The sequence below is a fragment of the Desmodus rotundus genome, chromosome 8 (genome assembly GCF_022682495.2).
Source record: "Desmodus rotundus isolate HL8 chromosome 8, HLdesRot8A.1, whole genome shotgun sequence".
NCBI classification, from domain to species: domain Eukaryota; kingdom Metazoa; phylum Chordata; class Mammalia; order Chiroptera; family Phyllostomidae; genus Desmodus; species Desmodus rotundus.
In genome coordinates, this window is record NC_071394.1 from 85,948,031 (window position 1) to 85,969,025 (window position 20,995).

Sequence of the window (20,995 nt, forward strand, 5' to 3'; positions counted from 1 at the left end):
TGGGGGAGGGGTGCAAGAGGGAATAATGCCACTTGCTTAGATCTGGGCTGGCTTTCAGTCACTTCCTCTGCTACCCATAAGCAAATTGGGCCTTTCTGATGCTGATTCCATGTGGATCAGTTTGTGTACATTCTAGGACCCTGTGGGTCTCTCCAATGAACTTTCCTATGAGGCTGGGAGTTTTTCCCACTGCCGCAACCCCCACAAGGTTTTTCCAGTCAGAGGTTTTGAGGCTTTATTTCCTGGTGCTGGAATCCTGGGTTTCATAGTTTGTCTCACTCCCCAGTTGTTCCTTCCAGTTTATCTGAATGCAAATGTGGGACCACTGGGTCCACCAGCCGCCGCCTTGCTGTGAGTCCTTTCCGCCCCTCCTACTGGTGTGGATGAATGTTTCTTCTTTAACTCCTTGGTTGTCGGACTTCCATACAGTTTGACTTTCTGGAACTTCTGGTTATATTTTGTTTTTAAATTTGTTGTTGTCCTTTTTTTGGTTGTGCGAGGAGGCAAAGTGTATCTACTTATGCCTCCATTTTGGAATGCAGCCTTCTAAATGGACTCTTGAAATCATAGACAACTGTGGGAGGAAACATAAAAGAAATGTTTCTTTGAAGCACATAAAAATTTTTTTGGAAACTTTTATTTGGTTCTCTCTTTTTAGTTATATATGAAAAATAGTTATAATGTGAAAAACAGATTTGGGGAGAATAACTGGGTAAAATTAACTAATATTAGAAAACATCTCTTTTTACAAGTGTTAAGTCATATCTTTAGCTCCAGTAATAGTTTACTTTCTGTTCACCTACCTGTAGTGATTATACACAACCATCTAAAATACATAAATAAATAGTAAACAAGGAAAATATTACAACAATTCCAAAACTCAACCCCCTACGTTGTACTAAAACATCAGTTCCATTTCTCACAATATCCCTGTGACAAGGAGGGAACTCAAAGCAGTGAACTGGACACACAAAGGCAGTAAGATGGCTGGAAGCTAATCCTGCACACCTGAGGTTGTTTTCATATTTCATCATAAATACCAAGTGGTCTCATTATTTTTAATAGTTAATATTCTTCTTATTTAGTATGCATTCATAACACTAGTGTACATTAACAGTTTAAAACACTTCAATTAAAATTATAGTCAAAATTTTATTATCTTGTGTGGAGTTAATTCCTTCCTTAGGAGTCCTAGGCTCCTTTAGGTTACAGCTCTGTAATACAAAGAAAGTGTAGGTACAGCTACCCAGTGAATCAGAATTGTTGCAAAAATCACTTTTGAAAATTTGATCTGTGCACAATGTTTGGCCTCTCTTAAGTGGAAAATTGATTCTGGTTTGCAGTGGCTATGTGCATGAGTCATAAGAGAATGAATTCACTTCATGTGGATAAACCCCTGCAAAAGCATTTTGTCCCAGAAATAAAATGTTTGATCCTTTAAATTTGATAAATGTGGCAGTGAAGAAGAGAGATCATGTTTCTAAACAGAGCTAAACCACATGTAAAAAACAAGGAGAATGTGCCAGACTGTCTTATGATCAAGTATTTATAGAAAAGCTATTAATGGAATCATCACTACAGGGGAGTGGAGATCCTAAATATAAATGAAAATTCCAACATGCTAATCTTCAACAACAAAAACTTCAGTGCTGTCCTAAAGGTGATAACAAAAGGTAAAAAGTCTTTGGTATGTAATCAGACTTATTCTATGCTAAAATGGAAATTTAAAAAAAAAACAATTGAGATGTTGCCTACTAAAATACATTGCTTTTTTACTACCACTCTTCCTATTATGTTGTATTATGAGAGTACATGTATTCCTATGACATGTTTATTTTTAGTATTTACTAACTAAATAACATTTTTTCCAGCATAACATTAACTGTGTGTAGGAAAGATGTTTTAGGTGTGAGTGCTACAGTTACTGAGAAAAACTCATAAACCAAGTCTAAAATAGATCAATATGAGCATTTCCAAAGTTACTATGGTACTGACCCAAGTTTTATATGAAAGGATGTTTTTCCTGAATAAGCTTTAAGTAAATGGTTACTCAGGGAAACTTCTAATTTACTTGAATCTGGGACAGTTCAGAAATCTTTTAAGTTCCTAAAAAAATGTCTAAATGAATATGTTGTTTTCTAAATTTTGCATCTTCTTCATTTATCAATCCTATCAATTTTGTAGTTTTCTGAATTCCATTTATAATTTTAAGCAGTTGATAATCTGTTTTCACAACTAGAAAAATATTTTTAATTCATTCTGACTTTAGAGTAAATCTGTAGATGTTTCACATGGATAATTACACCAGTGATGAAGACATAGATGATGACTTTGATACTCAGTTCATCATTCATCAGAGTTTACAGGATGTTCACAAGCCAGGAACTACACAGCAGGCACCTGAGGATGAGAGGTAACGGTATCTTATTGGCAATGTAGTATAAGTATTCAACAGTTTTCTGACCAAAAAACAGGAGAGAGGGTCAGAATTAAGGAGCTGCATATATACTTAAAATATCTATGAGACTTGATACTTCAGAAGACAGGAAAAATTTGGAAATAATTCATAATTTAGGCAGTAAAGAAAACAGTTGAAGGAGTTGTGCAGCAAATCAGGGTGAGGAAATGCAGATTTAAAATCAGAAAGAAGAAATACATGAGAATATGAAAGCCTAGGAAATTCTAAAGAATATTGTCTGTCTTTGGGTAGCTAAGGAAATGCGTAAATACAACTAAGACACATAGAAAGTTATCTTCAACTTTAGTGGGGTGGGTGGGTTTAAGTCCAGTCTTTAATCTGCTCAAAACAAAAGGAGGAATTATGTAAACTTAAACTGAGAAGAGACTATCTAACTTCTTCTGAAGAGTGGGATTCAGAGTTTTGCAATGACCACACAAAAAGGACCCCATGGGTCCCTCGATGTTGTTTGAAAATCACCCTGAAAATAGGCTGTCTGCAGCCAAGCCCACCTTGTCAATGCTCTCTGGTTGATCAGGAACCTCAACTGTCTAGGAGTTACTGTTGTTTTTCAGGAGTGATAAACCCCGTTAGCTGCGATGGTGACCTGTGTATATGTAGCTTCCATGGCAATAGAGCAGTGATTTTCAACCTGTGTGCTGCAAGAATTTTTATAACACGCAATGCCTTACTATTTAGTCAGGGTCACTGACCTCTTCTCCTTAGATTGTCATACAATAGCCATTCAGTGGGAACTCCCTGTCTTGAGCCATACATATACAGGTCATATAACAGAGTTGCATCTTATCGGTCATGTCACATAATAAGGTTGTGTCTGATTGGTTAACTGTTGATGACAGAAATCCTTATATACAAGAATAGCCAACTGATTTCTTTAAAATGTCACTTTGGAGCAAAAAGTAGGTAATTACTATTATTATTTTTTGTAAATCAAAATTATACCTATTTTTTCAGATCGGCAAAAAATATAACATTTTTTATATGTTATATTTGTTATGTTAAGTTTGTAACATATAAAAAATGTTATATTTTTTGCCACAGAATTTTGGTAATTAGTTTATGTGTGCCATGAGATGAAAAAGGTTGAAAATCGCTGCAATTAAGAATTAAGGCTGCAAATAGAATTAAGGTTAGTATTCAACTGACTTTAAAATAAAGAGATTAAGCCTGGCTGGGTACTTAGTTGGTTAGAGCATCATTCCAAAACGCCAAGGCTGTAGGTTTGATCCTCAGTCAGGGCACATACAAGAATCAACCAATGAATGCATAAAAAAGTAGAACAACCAATCAATGTGTCTGTTTCTCTCTCTTTCTAAAGTCAATTTAAAAAAATTATAAATAGATGGTCCTAGATTATCCAGATGGGCTCAATGTACAATAATCACAAGGGCCTTTTTTTGTAATCTTCACCTGAGGATATGTTTATTAAGTTTAGAGAGAGAGGACGGGAGGTGGGGAGAAACATCGATTAGAGATAGAAACATTGATCGGTTGCCTCCTACAGCCTAGGTATGTGACCAGAAATCAAAGCCACAACCTTTTGCTGACTGAAACAATGCTCCAACCAACTGAGCCACCTGGCCAGGGCAATCACAAGGGCCTTTAGAAAAGGAAGTGGAAGGCGGAAGAGAGAGAACCTGAGAGAGAGCAGGGAGGAAGGATATGGTCCAACAATGGTGTCTTTGAAGGTGGAGGAAGGTGTCCATGACCCAAGACATGTGGGAGACCTCTAGAAACTGAAAGTGACCCAGAAGCAGATTCTCCCTGGGGCCTGCCCACACCTTGATTATAGCCCAGTGAGACCCATTTCATACTTCTGAACTGCAGACCTATAATAAATTTGTGTTATTTTAGACCAGTAAGTGTGTGGACATTTCTTATGGCAGCCATAAAAAATAAATGCAATATTAAATCTCTAAGTATAATTTCAAAGGTTTAAGAGAATTTTATTGACCAAATTATAAGTAGAACAGATTGTCTAAGGGAATTTATTCTCAGCTGGGTTCATTGAATAATCAAAGAAAATGGGAAGGTGACCATCTTTATTTTCTAGATTTAAAAATAATATATTCATAAGTGACTTTTAAAACTTTATTTTTGTATTTTAAATTTTTATTTATTGAGTTTTAGAGAGGAGGCAAGAGAAAGAGAGAGAGAAATGTCAGTTTCTTGTTCCACTTATTAATACATTCATTTGTTGATTCTTGTATGTGCCCTGACTGGGGATTGAACCCACAACCTTGGCATATTGGACCAATGCTCTAAACCAACTGCGCTACACAGCATGGCCTAAAACTTTATTTTTAAATATTTTAATAAAAGTATTACTTTAAAAACTGCTAATAGTGTTTTCTGAGCACAAATTCTGGTCATTAAATTTTATCATGTGATAATATATAATATTATATAATATATATAATAATATATAACATTTCAGTCCTAGGTAGGTTTGATTCAGTTCAGAAAATATTGGTTAAGGGCTTGCTGTGACTCAGGCTCTGACACAGTTTTTGCCCTAACAAGGGAAAACAGACATGGGAGAGGAGTTTCCACAGAACATACATGTTAAGGGGAACACTACATTTTGTATGTATTTCTATTAAGCCTTAGTCATTGCCTCACATAAGAGTTCAGCCCTGGTTAACTACCATTGCCTTTACGCTTTCGTTTTTGTCAAGTATCTTAGTCCTTTCCTAGTTTTGGAATTATATATATATTTTTTCCTATGCAGCTTCCATTCCTTTTTGAGCACTGACTGTAAGAAGATAATTGAAACAATAGAGACAGTTAAGTACTCTTCCTATTCTAATCCCTTCAACTTGAGGTAAGAGGTAATGAAGGCAACTGGCAGCATTTCCCTCTAAGGTCAGGAAGCCTAGAAGCAGTTTCTCCCAAATGATGAACCCTCTGGGGTCCACAGCTGATTGTCAAGTCTGATGTGGCCTTTCCTGGGAGGAAATACTTCAGTCCAATTTAGCAAAGAGCTCCTGGGCTTCTTGGCGGACAGAGCTATTTTTGTGTACGTGACAAGATGATGGGTATTCACGGGCCCTGGTGGTATGGAATGCTAGATGAAAGGCCTTACCCCTTGTTTGTCCTATGCCTTTTAACTCTGTCTTTCAGAAAAGGTGGGGATAGAATTCTGTTGCCTCATTCACTGACCTTGATGGTAGAATTCAGAAGCAGCCCAGGCTGCCTTGTATGTATTCTGAATGTGAATCTGTTCTCATTTGACTTGCTAATAGGCGAGGAAGATGCATTGTCACACTTGACCAAGTACCATTCTGCTTTTGATGAAGCAGACGAGATAGGCTGGCTTCCTCTGCATAAGGCTGCAGTGCAACTAAATAAGAACATTTTGGAAATAACCCTGAAAGGTAAACACCCTTTATAACTCTTTTGATGCTTCTGAGAAATAAATGTAAAACTTATTTTTATATCTTAATCTGTGTGGTCTAACGGATTTATTTCAGCTTCAAAACCCAGTGTGTGGGAGCAAACCACCCACAAAGGTGAAACACCACTTTTTTTGGCTGTCAGCAATTACCTCTTAGAAAATGCCAGTTTTCTTCTTCTCAATGGCTGCAATCCAAATGCCAAGAATCTTGAAGGCAATTCTCCTCTTATTACAGGTAAATTAACACCTTGTCTCTGGAGAAGAGTCTGGGCCCTGGTTCTCCTCCATGCCTACAGGTTTCAAAGGCAGATTTTTTGCATGGCTGCAGCACCGTCACTTTATCCCAACTGACCAGACATAGGTGCCTGACCTGATGCAAAATCTCTGCCCAGTTAGGAACTGATCATTTTGCATGGTGCCTCAGTTGATCCAGCTAATTCTAGTGCAAGAAATATATGAAGGGAGCAAAGCAGAAAGAAGCAGTCAATGGTCAAATAAAGGTGGCAGATTGAATACAAATGCCTAATTTTGTTCCCTCCTGAATGTCCAATAAAATTACAGTTAAGTAATTGTTTTAAAGGGTTAAGATACAAAAGAATGAGAATAATAGGAGAGGAGACAATAGCATGATTTTTTTTTAATTTTTAAAGACTTTATTTTTAGAGAGAGGGGAAGGGAGGGAGAAAGACATGAGGAGAAACATCAATCAGTTGCCTCTGGAACACGCCCCTTCTGGTGACCAAACCCACAACCCAGGCAGCTACCCTGACTGGGAATCAAACTGGTGACCTTTTGCTTTGCAGGAGGATGCCCAACCAAGTCACACCAGTCAAGGCTGACAGCATGATTTTTTATAACCTGGAGAACAGATGGATGAATAGTGACAAGAAAGCCAAATCTTAAATTGGTAGTGGGAAAAGCCAAACATCAGCACAATTATATCGAAAGGCCTGAAATGGAGCCTAGGTGAAGGACAGACAGCTACAATAGGAGGATTGGCTGAAAACTATTAAGAAACAAGGAGTTTGATCTCTAGATCACTTCTCCCAATCTACCCTGCTGGGTCAGACTCCTCCCCCACCCCGGCAAAATTCTGTAGGTTTATTCTCTGGATAGTTTAAACAGAGGTTATATGCACTGGGGGATATTAGGCAATGGTGGGAGTACTGGGTTGAAGACACTGGTGGAATTAAGCAAATACAGGCTGAGACCTCCCAGCCTTCTTCCTCTACCAGGATTCTATTAGCTTCAGCCAGAACTTCATGCTCCGAGAGGAGCCTTCTCTAAAGAATTTGATTAGCCCAAGAGGGAGGGAGGGAGGGAGGGAAGAAAGAAAGAAGAAAGGAAGGAAGGAAGGAAGGAAGGAAGGAAGGAAGGAAGGAAGGAAGGAAGGAAGGAAGGAAGGAAGGAAGGAAAGAAGGAAGAAAGATGGTGAAATGGTGAAATTGGGGGTTCCCCTACAAATGGCTCAGGCATATCAAACTATAGTTAAGAACACAGTCTACAAGTCCCACCCAATATTTAGAATTTCCAATCAGCTTTTTAGTCCCCAACTCTTAACCATGAGCAGATAGCCAAGGACTATCTGAGGAAAGTCTTCAAGAAATAGATATAAGCAACTTCAGGAAAGATATTATTTAGGGACAATAAAACATAGGGAAAATGATAATTTCCTCAGAGAAATTAATGAAATAACAGATACTACCAAAAAATCACAGACTAAAAACAAAAACACTCTTAAAAATTAAAAATATGATAGCAGAAATAAAAACTCAAAACAAATGCTGGGAGATAGAATTTAAGAAAGCTTCCAGAAGAAGATAAGAAATGGAACACAGGAAATAAAAAGAAATTAAACTAGAAGGATGATCCAAGAGGAGCAACATATGAATCATAGGAATGCTACAAAGAGAATAGGCAAGATGGAGGCAGTATAGCATCAGTGAAGTAAGTCAAGAAAATTATTTCCTAAAATGAAGGACATGTGTTTCCAGAATGAAAGGCACACTAAGTACCGGCTCACTGAATTAAAAATGACCCAACATCCTTGTGCTCCATATTTCCAGTCTTCGAGCAGTTAGAGCACTTGCTATGGCTCAGCATAGATGATTGTGAGCAGAGTGCGTACTGACTCAGCATCCGGCACCTATCAAGAGCCCTCAGTCGATGCCGATAATTAGAGAATGGATACGGAGATGAATAAATTAAAGTGTTTTAGAATCTTGAAGGGTTAAAGATTAACAGCATAAATACAGAAAAACCAGTTAGAGAATTTTGGTTTACAAAATGCAAGCATAAAAGTAATTTCCTAATTATAGCTGTTTTTGTTTTTCTTCTTTTTAAGTAGCTATAAGCACTTCTAGGACTATATATTGAGTACTTAAGTTCCAATTCTCTTGAAACTTAAAAACGATAAATGAAAATTTTATGTTTTTCAGCCACATAAGCCACTAATAGACAATGAATAATTGGTCATGGCTTACAGAAAAATAGCCTATTGATATAAAACACTATTAATACTATTTGACATATACCTCATTTTATAATGTTTTCTAACACAAAATGCAGGCACATGGGGTAGGTAGGAAGAGCTCCTTAAGAAGCCTGAGGGGCACTCTGGCCTTCATTTCCTGTTGAACATAACGCCTGCCTCCCTTCTAATTTCCCAGCTGTTCTGCAAGACTCCTACGACATGGCTGCCTTGCTGATCAGCCATGGGGCGGACGTCAATCTGCGGTGTGCCAACGAGAGGACAGCTCTCCATGAAGCAGCCAAACTGGGCAGACAGGACATGGTGAAGCTAATGCTGGTGTCTGGGGCACACCCGGACCCACAGAGCTCCTACGGATTCACTCCTCTTGCTCTTGCTGCCCAAAGTGGGCAGACTGAAATTATGGAAATGTTGCTTCAGAAAGGCAAGATTTTCATTTCTTTCTTTCTTTTTCTTTTTCTTTCTTTTTTTTAAATAATCATATAGCAAGTTTAGTTGCTCACATCTTATTCTATTTTTTAAATTTTTTATTGCTTTCTCTTTCTTTTATTCAAGTATAGTTGTCTCCATTTTCCCTCCACTACTACCCCCGACCCCAGATATCCCTACCTCCCACCCTTGATCCTACCCCCTCTTTGACTTTGTCCATGTGTCCTTTATACATGTTCCTTGACGACCCTTCCTCCTTTCCCCCCATTATCCCCTTCCACCTCCCCTCTGGTTATTGTCAGTTTGTTCTTAATTTCATTTTATCTGGGTCTATTTTACTTGCTTGTTTGTCTATACAGTCATCACATTACCACAGGGTAATGTGGCCCAAGGGTTCTCTTCATGGAGAGCTCCAAAATAATAGAAGTTAACATTTTACTTAAGCCTAATATAAATATTTGAAAGACGTATATTTACTGAATGGCTACTGAAAAGCCTAAAATAGTCAGCGGTTGGATATTACTTATTTGGTATAAAGTACTTTCCCTAAAATTACTAGCATGCATGCAGGTGTCTCTCACTTGATGTCCACTGACGATGCTGAGAGGATGGTTGTTTTAACTTTTTTCATGTTTTCCTTTTCTTGATTCATAGAAAGAAAGAACCCACACCATCCCCTACATGTTGTGTCTGCTTAAGCTGAGTCCTGAGGCAGTCTAATCTTGTTATCAGATGACTTTTGTTGTTAGGAAGTTCTTCCTGATTTCTTTACTGTGGGTCCCAGTTCTCCCTTCTAGTAACAACCAAAATTGAGAGAAGGGGAACGCAACATATTCCTTAAATACTTCCTAAGCACCAAATATTAGGCTGCCTGTGTTGTCACATGTAGTCTTCTAAAACCCCTATGAGGTAGGTATTTATTATCCTCATTTTACACTTGAGGGAAGAAAGGGTCAGGGACAAAACCAGTTGCAGAACTTCCTTCAATCATGCCCTCCCCTGCCAACAATGCTTCAGCTGTGGCTATTTTAGATCCTGGTTTAACTGGCAGAGGCCTATGCTCAGAGGACTTTGGCATTTATTGTCTTTGAGGAGACCCCATCAATGACAGTTCGATGAAGCGAAGTCGTATCTAAAGCTTTCTTTTCCTCAAAGATGCAAATTTTTACCAAGACTTAATAAAGTGCCAATATTAGAATTATCTCCTTTATTCTCCTCCCTTCTGTTTGTGTCCAGAAGCCTTATTTCTTTCTTTTATAATACATGGTCCTGGTCTCAAATATTCTAGACTGCAGGGAATCCTGTATTTAAGAACAGCCTATGGCCTTTTGGACTTATCTAAGTCTTTCCTATCATATAAGCTGTTTTAAATGAGCAATATCAGAGATGAAAGTCATCAGGTGGAATAATAAAAGTAAACATTGGATCCTTTTCTACACAAAAAGTAATCTTTTCTATAGAACATTGATTAAAATATACAGAAAGAGGAGCACCAACAGTTTTTAAATCCTTAACCCTTCGAAGAAACCAGCATTGGTTGACCTAAGTGAGATCAGTCAGTGAACATTTCCCTTAAGTGACCCCTTACGAAGTAATTCGCATGAAGTGAATAGCTAGTAAATGTGAGAACCAAGACTTGAACCCACATCTGTCTCATTCCAAATCACATTACTTTACCACCCTGCATTGCTCAAGTGGCAACAAGGCATCAGAGAAATGGGCCCTGGGTCTGGCCCACCTGCACACAGTTCCTGACTACCTTGCTCACTAGCTGTGCATCTCTGGGGAAGTTACTTTACTTCAGTGAGCCTCAATGTTTTATTTTTTTTTTAATATTTTATTCATTATGCTATTACAGTTGTCCCATTACCCCTCCCCCTTATTCCCCTCTGCTCTGCACACCTCCTCCCACCCACATTCCCCCCCTTTAGTTCATGTCCATGGGTCATGTATATAAGTTCTTTAGTGTCTACATTTCCTATACTATTCTTAACTTCCCCCTATTTTCTACCTACCATTTATGCTACTTATTCTCTGTACATTTTCCCCCTCTCTCCCCCTCCCACTCCCCCTCTGATAACCCTCCATGTGATCTCCATTTCTGTGGTTCTGTTCCTGTTCTAGTTGTTTGCTTAGTTCGTTTTGGTTTTGGTTTTTGTTTTAGGTTCAGTTGTTAATACCTGTGAGTTTGTTGTCATTTTACTGTTCATATTTTTTATCTTCTTTTTCTTAGATAAATCCCTTTAACATTTCATATAATAAGGGCTTGGTGATGATGAACTTCTTTAACTTGACCTTATCTGGGAAACACTTTATCTACACTTCCATTCTAAATGATAGCTTTGTTGGATCTTGGATGTAGGTCCTTGCCTTTCATGACTTGGGATACTTCTTTCCAGCCCCTTCTTGCCTGTAAGGTTTCTTTTGAGAAATCAGCTGATAGTCTATTGGGAACTCCTTTGTAGATAGCTGTGTCCTTTTCTCTTGCTGCTTCTAAGATTCTCTCCTTATCTTTAATCTCGGGTAATGTAATTATGATGTGCCTTGGTGTGTTCCTCCTTGGGTCCAGCTTCTTTGGGACTCTCTGAGCTTCCTGGACTTCCTGGAAGTCTATTTCCTTTGCCAGATTGGAGTTCTTCTTCATTATTTGTTAAAAAGTTTTCAATTTCTTGCTGTTGCTCTTCTCCTTCTGGCACCCCTATGATTTGGATATTGGTAAAAGGCGAAAGATTTATACGATCTGAAGAGAAACCAGAGTATTAGATGTTGGAACATTTAAAGTTGTCCCAGAGGTTGCTAAGCCTCTCCTCATTTTTTTGAATTCTTGTTTGTTCATTCTGTTCTGGTAGAATGTCTTTCTTCCTCCTGGCCCACACTGTTGATTTGAGTTCCAGTTTCCTTCCCATCACTGTTGGTTCTCTGTTCATTTTCCTTTATTTCCTTTAGCATAGCCTTCATATTTTCATCTAATTTGCAACCATATTCAACCAATTCTGTGAGCTTCCTGATTACCAGTGTTTTGAACTGTGCATCTGATAGGTTGGCTATCTCTTCGTTGCTTAGTTGTATTTTTTCTGGAGTTTTGATCTGTTCTTTCATTTGGGCTTTTTTTGTGTGTCTCAGTGCACCTATTACATAGTAAGGGGGGGAGCCTTGGGTGTTCACCAAGGCAGGGCAACCCATATCACTGTGTTGTGATGCTGTATGTGGGGGAGGGGTCCGAGAGGGAACAGTGCCACTTGCTCCTCTCTCTGCCAGTTTTCAGTCACTTCCCCCGCTACCCACAATCAAATTGAGCCCTTCTGGAGCTGATTCCCAGTGGGTGGCCTTGTGTGCATTCTAGGACACTGTGGGTCTCTCCAATGAACTCTCCTGTGAGGCTGGGAGTTTCTCCCACTGCTGCCTCAACCCCCACAGCTGTTTTCAATCAGAGACTTTGAAGCTTTATTTCCCTGCTGGAACCCTGGGTTGAGGGGTCTGTCTCGCTCCCCAGTTGTTCTCCCAGTTTATCTGCATGCAAATGTGGGACGGCCCTGTCTGGCAGCCACTGCCTTGCCATGAGTCCTCTCCACCCGGCTGCCCATCTCCGCCCCTCTTACGGTCTGGATGAATGTTCCTTCTTTAACTCCTTGGTTGTTGGACTTCCATACAGTTCGATTTTCTGTCAGTTCTGGCTTTTTGTTTTTAAATTTGATGTTGTCCTTCTTTTGGTTGTGCGAAGAGGCACAATGTGTCTACCTATACCTCCATCTTGGCCGGAAGTCTAGTTTCTTTATGTTTAAAATGAAGATATTAGCATCTACTTCTTAGGATATTGTAAAGTTCAGAAATTATGCATATAAAGAAACCATTGCATAGTAAAACTCATTACATGGAAGCTTATTAGACATTTATTTTTATTTTGTTGATTTTAGAGAAAGAGAAGTGGGAGAGGGAGGGAGGGAGGGAGGTGGAGGGCAAAAGATTGATTTGTTGTTCCACTTCATTGGTTGATTCTTGTATGTGTCCTGACCAGGGATTGAATCCACAGCCTTTGTGTGTTGGGAGGATGCTCGAACCAACTGACCTACCCAGCCAAGGCTAGACATTTCTTAATGCATTCTAGGAAAAAGGTGCTTGGGCAGCCACTATATTCTGATGACTATGGAGTCTGTGCTAACTTTAAGTCACTACATCTTTTTTATATGAGCTGTGAATGTACCCAGAATGCTCACCTTTTCTTTTTCCATTCAAATGCCACCCTTTCTCTTTTTTAAAAAAATTAAACATTTTTTTTATTGTTTCTTTAAAGCCCATTTTACTGAGAGGTCTTCTAAAACTGACCTTCAACTCCTTCCTCCTTCCTTCAGCCCCTAGTTCCCCTCACAACCCTGCCCTGAGATCTTCTGAAGACATTTTGCCTATACCTATGCAAACGCACCTTGTTTTATTGTACTTCACCTGTGTTTCACAGGTATGTTTTTTACAAACCGAAGGCAAGATCTTCCACCAGCAAAAGGATTACAATTCACTTTTTTCAATACTCACTATATTGTGGTGGCATGGAACCAAACCCACAACATCCCTGAGAGATGCCTGTACTCTTATTACCCACACCACTCACATGACACTTCCCATAAATGTGCTACAATTCATTCTGTTAACTATCAGCAGTCTCCAACATCAATTTAAAACAATTATTGTCTCCTACTATGACCAACTCCCTAAGAACAAGTTAACACAGGAAGATGCCCTTTTCCATCCTAGACAAGTGGCTCAGTTTGTTAGAGTGTCGCCCAGACACACCAAGGTTGTGGGTCTGATCCCTGGCCAGGGCACATACAAGAAGCAACTAGTGACTAGGTAGATAAGTAGAACAAATTGATGTCTGTCTGTCTCTCTCCCTCTCTCTCCTCCCCACCCTCCACACCTCCCCCAAGATCAACTGAAACAATGCCATTTGCCATCACACCATCCAAAGATGGTGATACAGTTCAACAGAATCATTAGTACCATCCTATATACACGTGTGTTATGAATTCAGTGGGCTTTTGTAAGCTGGTCTAGAAATAAAACCACCTTTTATAAAATTATTCCTTTTGAAATTTTCAAGTTTCAAATGAATAACATAAAATTACTCTGAAAGCCAACCTACTTATAATTTACAGATTGCACCACTTTTTCCCTCCCCAACAAGATTATAAACTGCCTATGCAGGAGGTAACATTTATTTCCTTGACTCTTAGTGCTTTGCTAAAGTTGCTGTTCAATAATTGCTTTTTGGTGGTGGTGATATATTTTTAAGAATGCTTAAGCAATAGCAGTGGAAAAGTCTTTTAGCATAACAAGACTCTTTCTCCTCTTAGGAGCTAATGCTCTCGGTCAGGCTTCTGATTCTTCTTCCATCTTACTTGAAGCTGCTAGTGGAGGAAATCCAGACTCCGTGATTCTCTTGCTACAGTATGGAGCTGATGCCAATGTCCCTAAGAATTCAGGCCACCTCCCCATTCATGTGGCAGCTGACAGAGGCCACTTGTTGTAAGTTCCATTACATTGTGGCAAATAATAGAAATGAGAATTAGCTACTGTTTTCTGGAACAGCTCTGGGAATTTTATATTCTCATCTCTGACCTTACAACTCCAATACCTCTTTTAAATTTTTATTTATTGATTTAAGAGACAGAGAAGAAAGAGAAAGAGAGAGAAAGAGGGAGAAAGAGAGAAATATTGATTTGTTGTTCCGCTCATGGACGTATTCAATGGCTGATTCTTGTATGTGCCCTGACCCAGTACTGACTCTGCAACCTTGGCATATTGGGACGTCGCTCTAACCAACTGAACCACCTGGCTGGGATTCCAATACCCCTTTTAAAGACAAACTCTTGACCAGCTAGAAAGTGATAAAGTCAGGTATATTCTGTAGCCACTGAAGAGACAGAAAACTATTTTTTTTATCAGGTCCTTAGGCAATATGTGGAGCCACAAGTCTCACTGACCGGGCCAATTCTGAGTTTATCATCTAGACAGTAGTTTCATTTAGCTTTACTTGGTATCTGAGGTCTTGGATTCAAGAACCATGTTTTTGGTTGGGGGTTCTCAATACCACCTAATACTAATACCATCCAGTGCTAGTATAAAACAATCATAAACATGATAATGCTGCATATTAAAAAAACAATTTTTAAATACACTTCGAAATTTTTTTCAGAGCTCTAAAGATTTTGGTTCCGGTTACGGATTTTGCTGCCATTAAGCGGAGTGGCATCAGTCCAGTTCACTGTGCCGCAGCAGGAGCACACCCTGAGTGCCTGGAGCTTCTCATCCAGGCTGGATTTGATGTAAATTTCATGCTAGATCAGAGAGTCCGCAAACACTATGACGACCATAGGAAGTCAGCTCTGTATTTTGCTGTATCGAATGGTGACCTCTCTTCAGTTAAGCTGCTTCTGAGCGCGGGAGCCCTGCCTAACCAAGACCCAGTTAACTGCCTCCAGATAGCTCTAAGGATGGGCAACTATGAGCTGATAAATCTGCTGCTACGGCATGGGGCCAACGTAAATTACTTCTGCAGGGTCAACCCATTACATTTCCCATCAGCACTGCAATACACACTGAAAGATGAAGTCATGCTCAGGATGCTGCTGAATTATGGATATGACACAGAACGATGCTTTGATTGTCCTCATGGAGACAAAGTTCATCACTGCTATACTTATGAGGGCTGGACATCGACAGTTATCAAAGATACTATGGTAAGTCCACAGTATTGGCTATATCACCTTATATAGTCATTATCAGTGGCCCTGAACTACAGCAATAGGTAAGACTCCATTCATTCTCTCCAGAAGCTTACTGTTGGATTTAATATATGATAAGCACAATAGTAGAAAGATGTAAAAGGTACAGAAACAGTTCAGGAAAAAAACAGTAATTTAACTCAACCTAGGGAGTTTCATGCATGAAACATCTGAGCAATGTTTTCAAGAATGAATGCAGTCTTGTATACATTATGCTTTTTCTTTGAATAAGTGTTACCTAACTAAAATGCTTGGGTTCACAACACCTGTACTCCTAGGGTTTTTGGCTCTTTTAGCTCTAACATTTGATTAAATGGTTTTCTTTAGTCACCTTCTTGATGAACAAAGGAATTGAACTGCAGTAAATAGTTGACCACTCTCTCCTTCAGACATTTTTCTGTCAGCCTTCATCACACTGGTCTACCTAATAGAGGACTTCCACTTTCCCCAGCTTACACTCTTCCGACTTTTCACAATAGCTGCACCCTTCAGGTCTCATTCAGCATTACTTCCTCAAACAGACCATTATGTAAGGTAGTTCCCTTCCTTAATCACTCTCTTATAAAACCGTTCATTTATTTCTTTTATAGCACTTATTTCTAAAATTCTTTTATCTTTTTAAAAAATATATTTATTGATTATGCTATTACAGTTGTCCCATTTCCCCCCCTCCCTCATTCCACTCCGTCCTGCCCACACCCTCCCTCCCACATTCCCCCCCTATAGTTCATGTCCATGGGTCATACTTATAAGTTCTTTGGCTTCTACATTTCCTACACTATTCTTACCCTCCCCCTGTCTATTTTCCACCTATCATTTATGCTACTTATTCTCTGTAACTTTCCCCCCACTCTCCCCCTCCTGCTCCCCTATTGATAACCCTCCATGTGATCTCCATTTCTGTGGTTCTGTTCCTGTTCTAGTTGTTTGCCTAGTTTGCTCTTGTTTTTGTTTTAGGTGTGGTCGTTAATAACTGTGAGTTTGCTGTCATTTTTACTGTTCCTATTTTTGATCTTCTTTTTCTTAGGTAAGTCCCTTTAACATTTCACATAATAATGGCTTGGTGATGATGAACTTCTTCAACTTGAACTTATCTGAGAAGCACTTTATCTTCCCTTCCATTCTAAATGATAGCTTTGCTGGATACAGTAATCTTGGATGTAGGTCCTTGCCTTCCATGACTTGGAATACTTCTTGCCAGCCCCTTCTTGCCTGTAAGGTCTCTTTTGAGAAATCAGCTGACAGTCTTATGGGAACCCCTTTGTAGGTAACTGTGTTCTTTTCTCTTGCTGCTTCTAAGATTCTCTCCTTCTGCTTAATCTTAGGTAATGTAATTATGATGTGCCTTGGTGTGTTCCTCCTTGGGTCCAACTTCTTTGGGACTCTCTGAGCTTCCTGGACTTCCTGGAAGTCTATTTCCTTTGCCAGACTGGGGAAGTTCTCCTTCATTATTTGTTCAAATAAGCTTTCAATTTTCTGTTCTTCCTCTTCTCCTTCTGGCACCCCTATAATTCGGATGTTGGAACGTTTCAAGATGTCCTGGAGGTTCCTAAGCCTCTCCTCATTTTTCCGAATTCTTGTTTCTTCATTCTTTTCTGGTTAGATGTTTCTTTCTTCCTTCTGGTCCACACCATTGATTTGAGTCCCAGTTTCCTTCGCATCACTATTGGTTCCCTGTACATTTTCTTTTGTTTCTCTTAGCATAGGCTTCATTTTTTCATCTGGTTTTCGAACAGATTCAACCAATTCTGTGAGCGTCTTAATCACCAGTGTTTTGAACTGTGCATCTGATAGGTTCACTATCTCTTCCTCGCTTAGTTGTATTTTTTCTGGAGCTTTGAAGTGTTCTGTCATTTGGGCCTTTTTTTTTTTTTTGTCTTGGTGCATCTGTTACTTTAAGGGGAGGAGCCTTAGGTGTTCCCCGGGGCAGGGTAATGCTGGTTGCTGTGCTGTGACACTGTACGTGGGGGAGGGGCCGAGAGGGAGCAATGGTGCCCGCTCCAATCTCCACCGGATTTCAGTCTTTCACTCCGCTACCCACAGTCAAACTGGGTCCCTCTGGTGCTGGCTCCTGAGTGGGTGGGCTTGTGCACGCCCTAGGCCCCTGTGGGTCTCTCCAACGACCTCTCCTGTGAGGCTGGGAGTCTCTCCTGCTGCCGCCCCAACCCCTACAATCAGAGGTTTGAGGCTTTATTTCCCCGCACTGGAGCCCTGGGTTTTGAGGTCTGCTTCGCTCCCCGCCGTTTGTCCGGTTTATCTGTGTGTGAATGTGGGGCCGTGGGGTGCTGCCCGCCGCTCTGCCTGCCCCGTTCTCCGCCACTCTGAGTCTGGCCCTCTCGGCCTATCTGCGCGAATGTGGGGCCGCAGGGTCTGCCAGTGGTCAGACTGCCTGCGCCATTCGTCCCACACTCCGCCAGTCTCGGTCCCGCCATGGCCACGCGAGTCCTCTCCGCCCGGCTGCCCGTCTCCACCCCTCCTACCGGTCTGGATGAATGTTTATTTTTTATTTCTTTAGTGTCGGACTTCCTTGCCATTCGATTTTCTGTCAGTTCTGGTTGTGCGAGGAGGCGCAGTGTGTCTACCTACGCCGCCATCTTCGTTCTCCTAAAATTCTTTAAAACACCTAATTGTGTCTCCCCCACAAATATATGAACGTAAACTCTTGTTCACCACTTTCCTCGATCTATAGATCTGTGCTTAGCACACAGTAGATGCAGCAGAGGTACTTGAATTCGTATTAACATCTGAAAATAAAAATAAACTGAGTGGAGAAAGTACTTCGAATGAATTCTGGAAAGTGAAAGGGAAAATGTTGCATGACTTATTTTTAAGTGATTAACATAGGATTTGGCATTTAGGCACATATCTTGTATTATTTCCTGACTTTTCATATAGTATTACTTGACTTCTTACATGAACATCTTTTGTAAGACCGTGTAAGCTACCTAAAAGACAGAAATGATCAATCCCTCAAGTAACAGGGTGGGAATAGGTTATAAATGACAGAAAACCCTAAATAAGAGTAGCTTTAATGAGATGGCTCATTCCCCTTTCAAATAAAGGCCAGAAGTAAACAGCCTTCTAATTAAACAGCTCCATAATTCACAAGAGAACACCACGTCCACATTCCAGCCGCCCAGAAGGCAGGCAGAGGATGCAGCACACACCTTGCTCTTCCTTAAGGGCATTCTGGGACTGCTCCCACTTCCACTTCCACATCACTGGCTAGAACTCAGGTGGCCAAATCTAGGTGCAAGTGAGGCTAGGAAGGTAGTCTTTATGCCCGGCAGCCACGTGGCCAACCAAAGGGGGTAACAGATACTATGTAACAGTCTTTCACATCTTCATTACATCTTACATAGTTCTGAAAGCATAGCATAAGTATTTTTTCCAAATGTTAGAGCTACAAATAGATATTCTTACTCAACACCGCAGTTTATAAATGAGGAACTTGAGACCTTGGATTCTGACTCTGAGTTTAATGCTCTTCTGATTACTATGCTAACCCATAAATACTTAGTTTTAATTTACTTTCATAGTTCTGATTTTCTTCCTCAGTTCTGTGAAGTAATAACTTTGTCATGGCTGCAGCATCTCTCTGGAAAGGTTGTTCGAGTAATGCTTGATTATGTTGATCAAGTTCGGATCTGTTCAAAGTTGAAAGCTGTGCTCCAAAAACAGGGGCTCTGGTCAGAAATCCATAATATCTTGAGTGAGTATCTTCCTTTCTTATAGAAGATTCTTAACAAAAATCGTAATTTTATTATTTTTTTGTAGACCATTCTTCTCTTCTTTAAAAACTTGACCTAAAGAAACCAAGAAAAATACTATTCCTATCTTTAAAATGTTCATTTGTAGTTATAGTTAATTTGTACTTATTACCATTTCCCAGTAAATAAAATGTTAGGTAGCTACTTATTATATAGGCAGGTAATATTTTCTACTAATCCTATGGAACAGTGTAGACATAGGAATCAAAAGCTATGAAATGGCAATAAAAACAGAGATCTAAGATCTAAGCGTGTAGGATATCAAATGACCCTTCAAACCAAATTCTTTCCAGTAGAACATCAAGTCAAAGAATTTCTTTCATTTCATTTCCTCCTGAGTAATGATCTTTAGTTTTTACTCTGACCCTGAGGGACAGGACTGGGTGGATGTGGTGGGGGTTAATACACGCAGATTTAAGAACTTCAGGCCTCAAAGGCCAGACTCACAACTGACACCACTCTTTGAACTCTAACTTGCCATGGCTATGAAACCATGTTTGTAAGGGTTGAATAGGAAATAGAGCTGTTTCCATATTAACTTTTCCGTTTAGTCACAGCAAATGACAACCTTAGTGGCTTAAGTATAGCAGAATACATTTGCAAACTAAACCCTAAAATTATTAAAAAATCAATTTTTACCTTTTAGATAATGGGTAACTGTTTCTTTCATTTTAGCAAACCCTCGCTCCCTAAAACACTTGTGCCGCCTAAAGATCCGGAAGTGTATGGGACGTCTGCATTTGCGTTGCCCCGTCTTCATGTCATTTCTTCCGTTACCCAATCATCTAAAAGCCTATGTCCTTTACCAAGAATATGACCTTTATGGACAAGGAATTTTTACAGGAACCTGGTAATCAAACTATTCTGGTTGAAAAGGTATAGTTCTTTAGTATTTCTTAAAATTTGACTTGTTATATGTGATTTCTACTTCTCACTTTACCTAGCAACTAAAATCTAAATTTAATCTACATTCTTTAAAGAGTTGCTCTGAACTAGCCTTTCAATATATAGATGGCTAGTATCTGAAAGGCAGTTTAAAAAGAACAGCAAAATTTTTAATTAACTGAAATACATCAGTTCTAACTATATATTGATCTTAAGTATATGAGTCCACTTGATCTTAAGTATATGAGCCCACATTTCTACATGCTCAGTAGATGCCACCTCTGATAATGCAAGATAATTCTGAACAATAATCCTTTTCATAGAGAAGTATATATATAAAATGTGTTAGTGATTGCACTGAATAAATATTAACTCCAGCACATGACCTGGAAGTTAGCTTTCTTATGCAAAAGTCCTGAGGCCAGCTTCGAGTTTGTTTACTTGTAGAGTCCAGTACTGAGGGGTATTATAATTGTAATAGAACCTTCAATTGCAATTTCATCATTAATGAGAAATACGCATCCCTTCTTTCCACAAAACCGTGGTTAAGATTCATCATTTATTGGTTAATGTGATCACTAGAATAGAAACTATAAGTATTTTCAAATAGATGACGGCTTATAATTTCTATATTGTACTGGATGTATAGGAGGGACTCACTGATAGAAGCAGTTACAGAATCTTAAAGTCTTATTTCTATATAGTCGATGCTGTATGTAAGTACAGTTTTCTATTTGTGGAAAGGGAGGAAAGAAACTGAGAAGACAT

General features: G+C 39.4%; 1 protein-coding gene across 2 annotated transcripts; it reads left to right on the forward strand.

The window, feature by feature from the left end:
• Window positions 1-1,620: 1,620 nt before the first annotated feature.
• Window positions 1,621-20,532, forward strand: ASB14 (ankyrin repeat and SOCS box containing 14). 2 transcript variants are annotated; one of them, XM_053929623.1, is made up of 10 exons: window positions 1,621-1,673; window positions 2,270-2,413; window positions 5,211-5,264; window positions 5,723-5,856; window positions 5,953-6,111; window positions 8,546-8,791; window positions 14,142-14,313; window positions 14,984-15,527; window positions 19,131-19,284; window positions 20,018-20,532. In XM_053929623.1, the coding sequence occupies exons 2-10, from the start codon at window positions 2,283-2,285 to the stop codon at window positions 20,194-20,196; spliced, it is 1,773 nt and encodes a 590-aa protein (XP_053785598.1). In that variant the 5' UTR covers window positions 1,621-1,673; window positions 2,270-2,282; the 3' UTR covers window positions 20,197-20,532. The 2 variants fall into 2 exon arrangements, with proteins under 2 accessions (XP_053785598.1, XP_053785597.1); XM_053929622.1 differs by having other exon boundaries at window positions 1,628-1,687.
• Window positions 20,533-20,995: the final 463 nt, after the last annotated feature.

Coding starts and splice junctions, on each gene's coding strand:
- ASB14 (XM_053929623.1), top strand. CDS start 2,283: ATGTTTCACATGGATAATTACACCAGTGATGAAGACATAGATGATGAC. Junction 2,414..5,210: donor CAGGCACCTGAGGATGAGAG/GTAACGGTATCT, acceptor TTTCCTATGCAG/CTTCCATTCCTTTTTGAGCA. Junction 14,314..14,983: donor GCTGACAGAGGCCACTTGTT/GTAAGTTCCATT, acceptor AATTTTTTTCAG/AGCTCTAAAGATTTTGGTTC.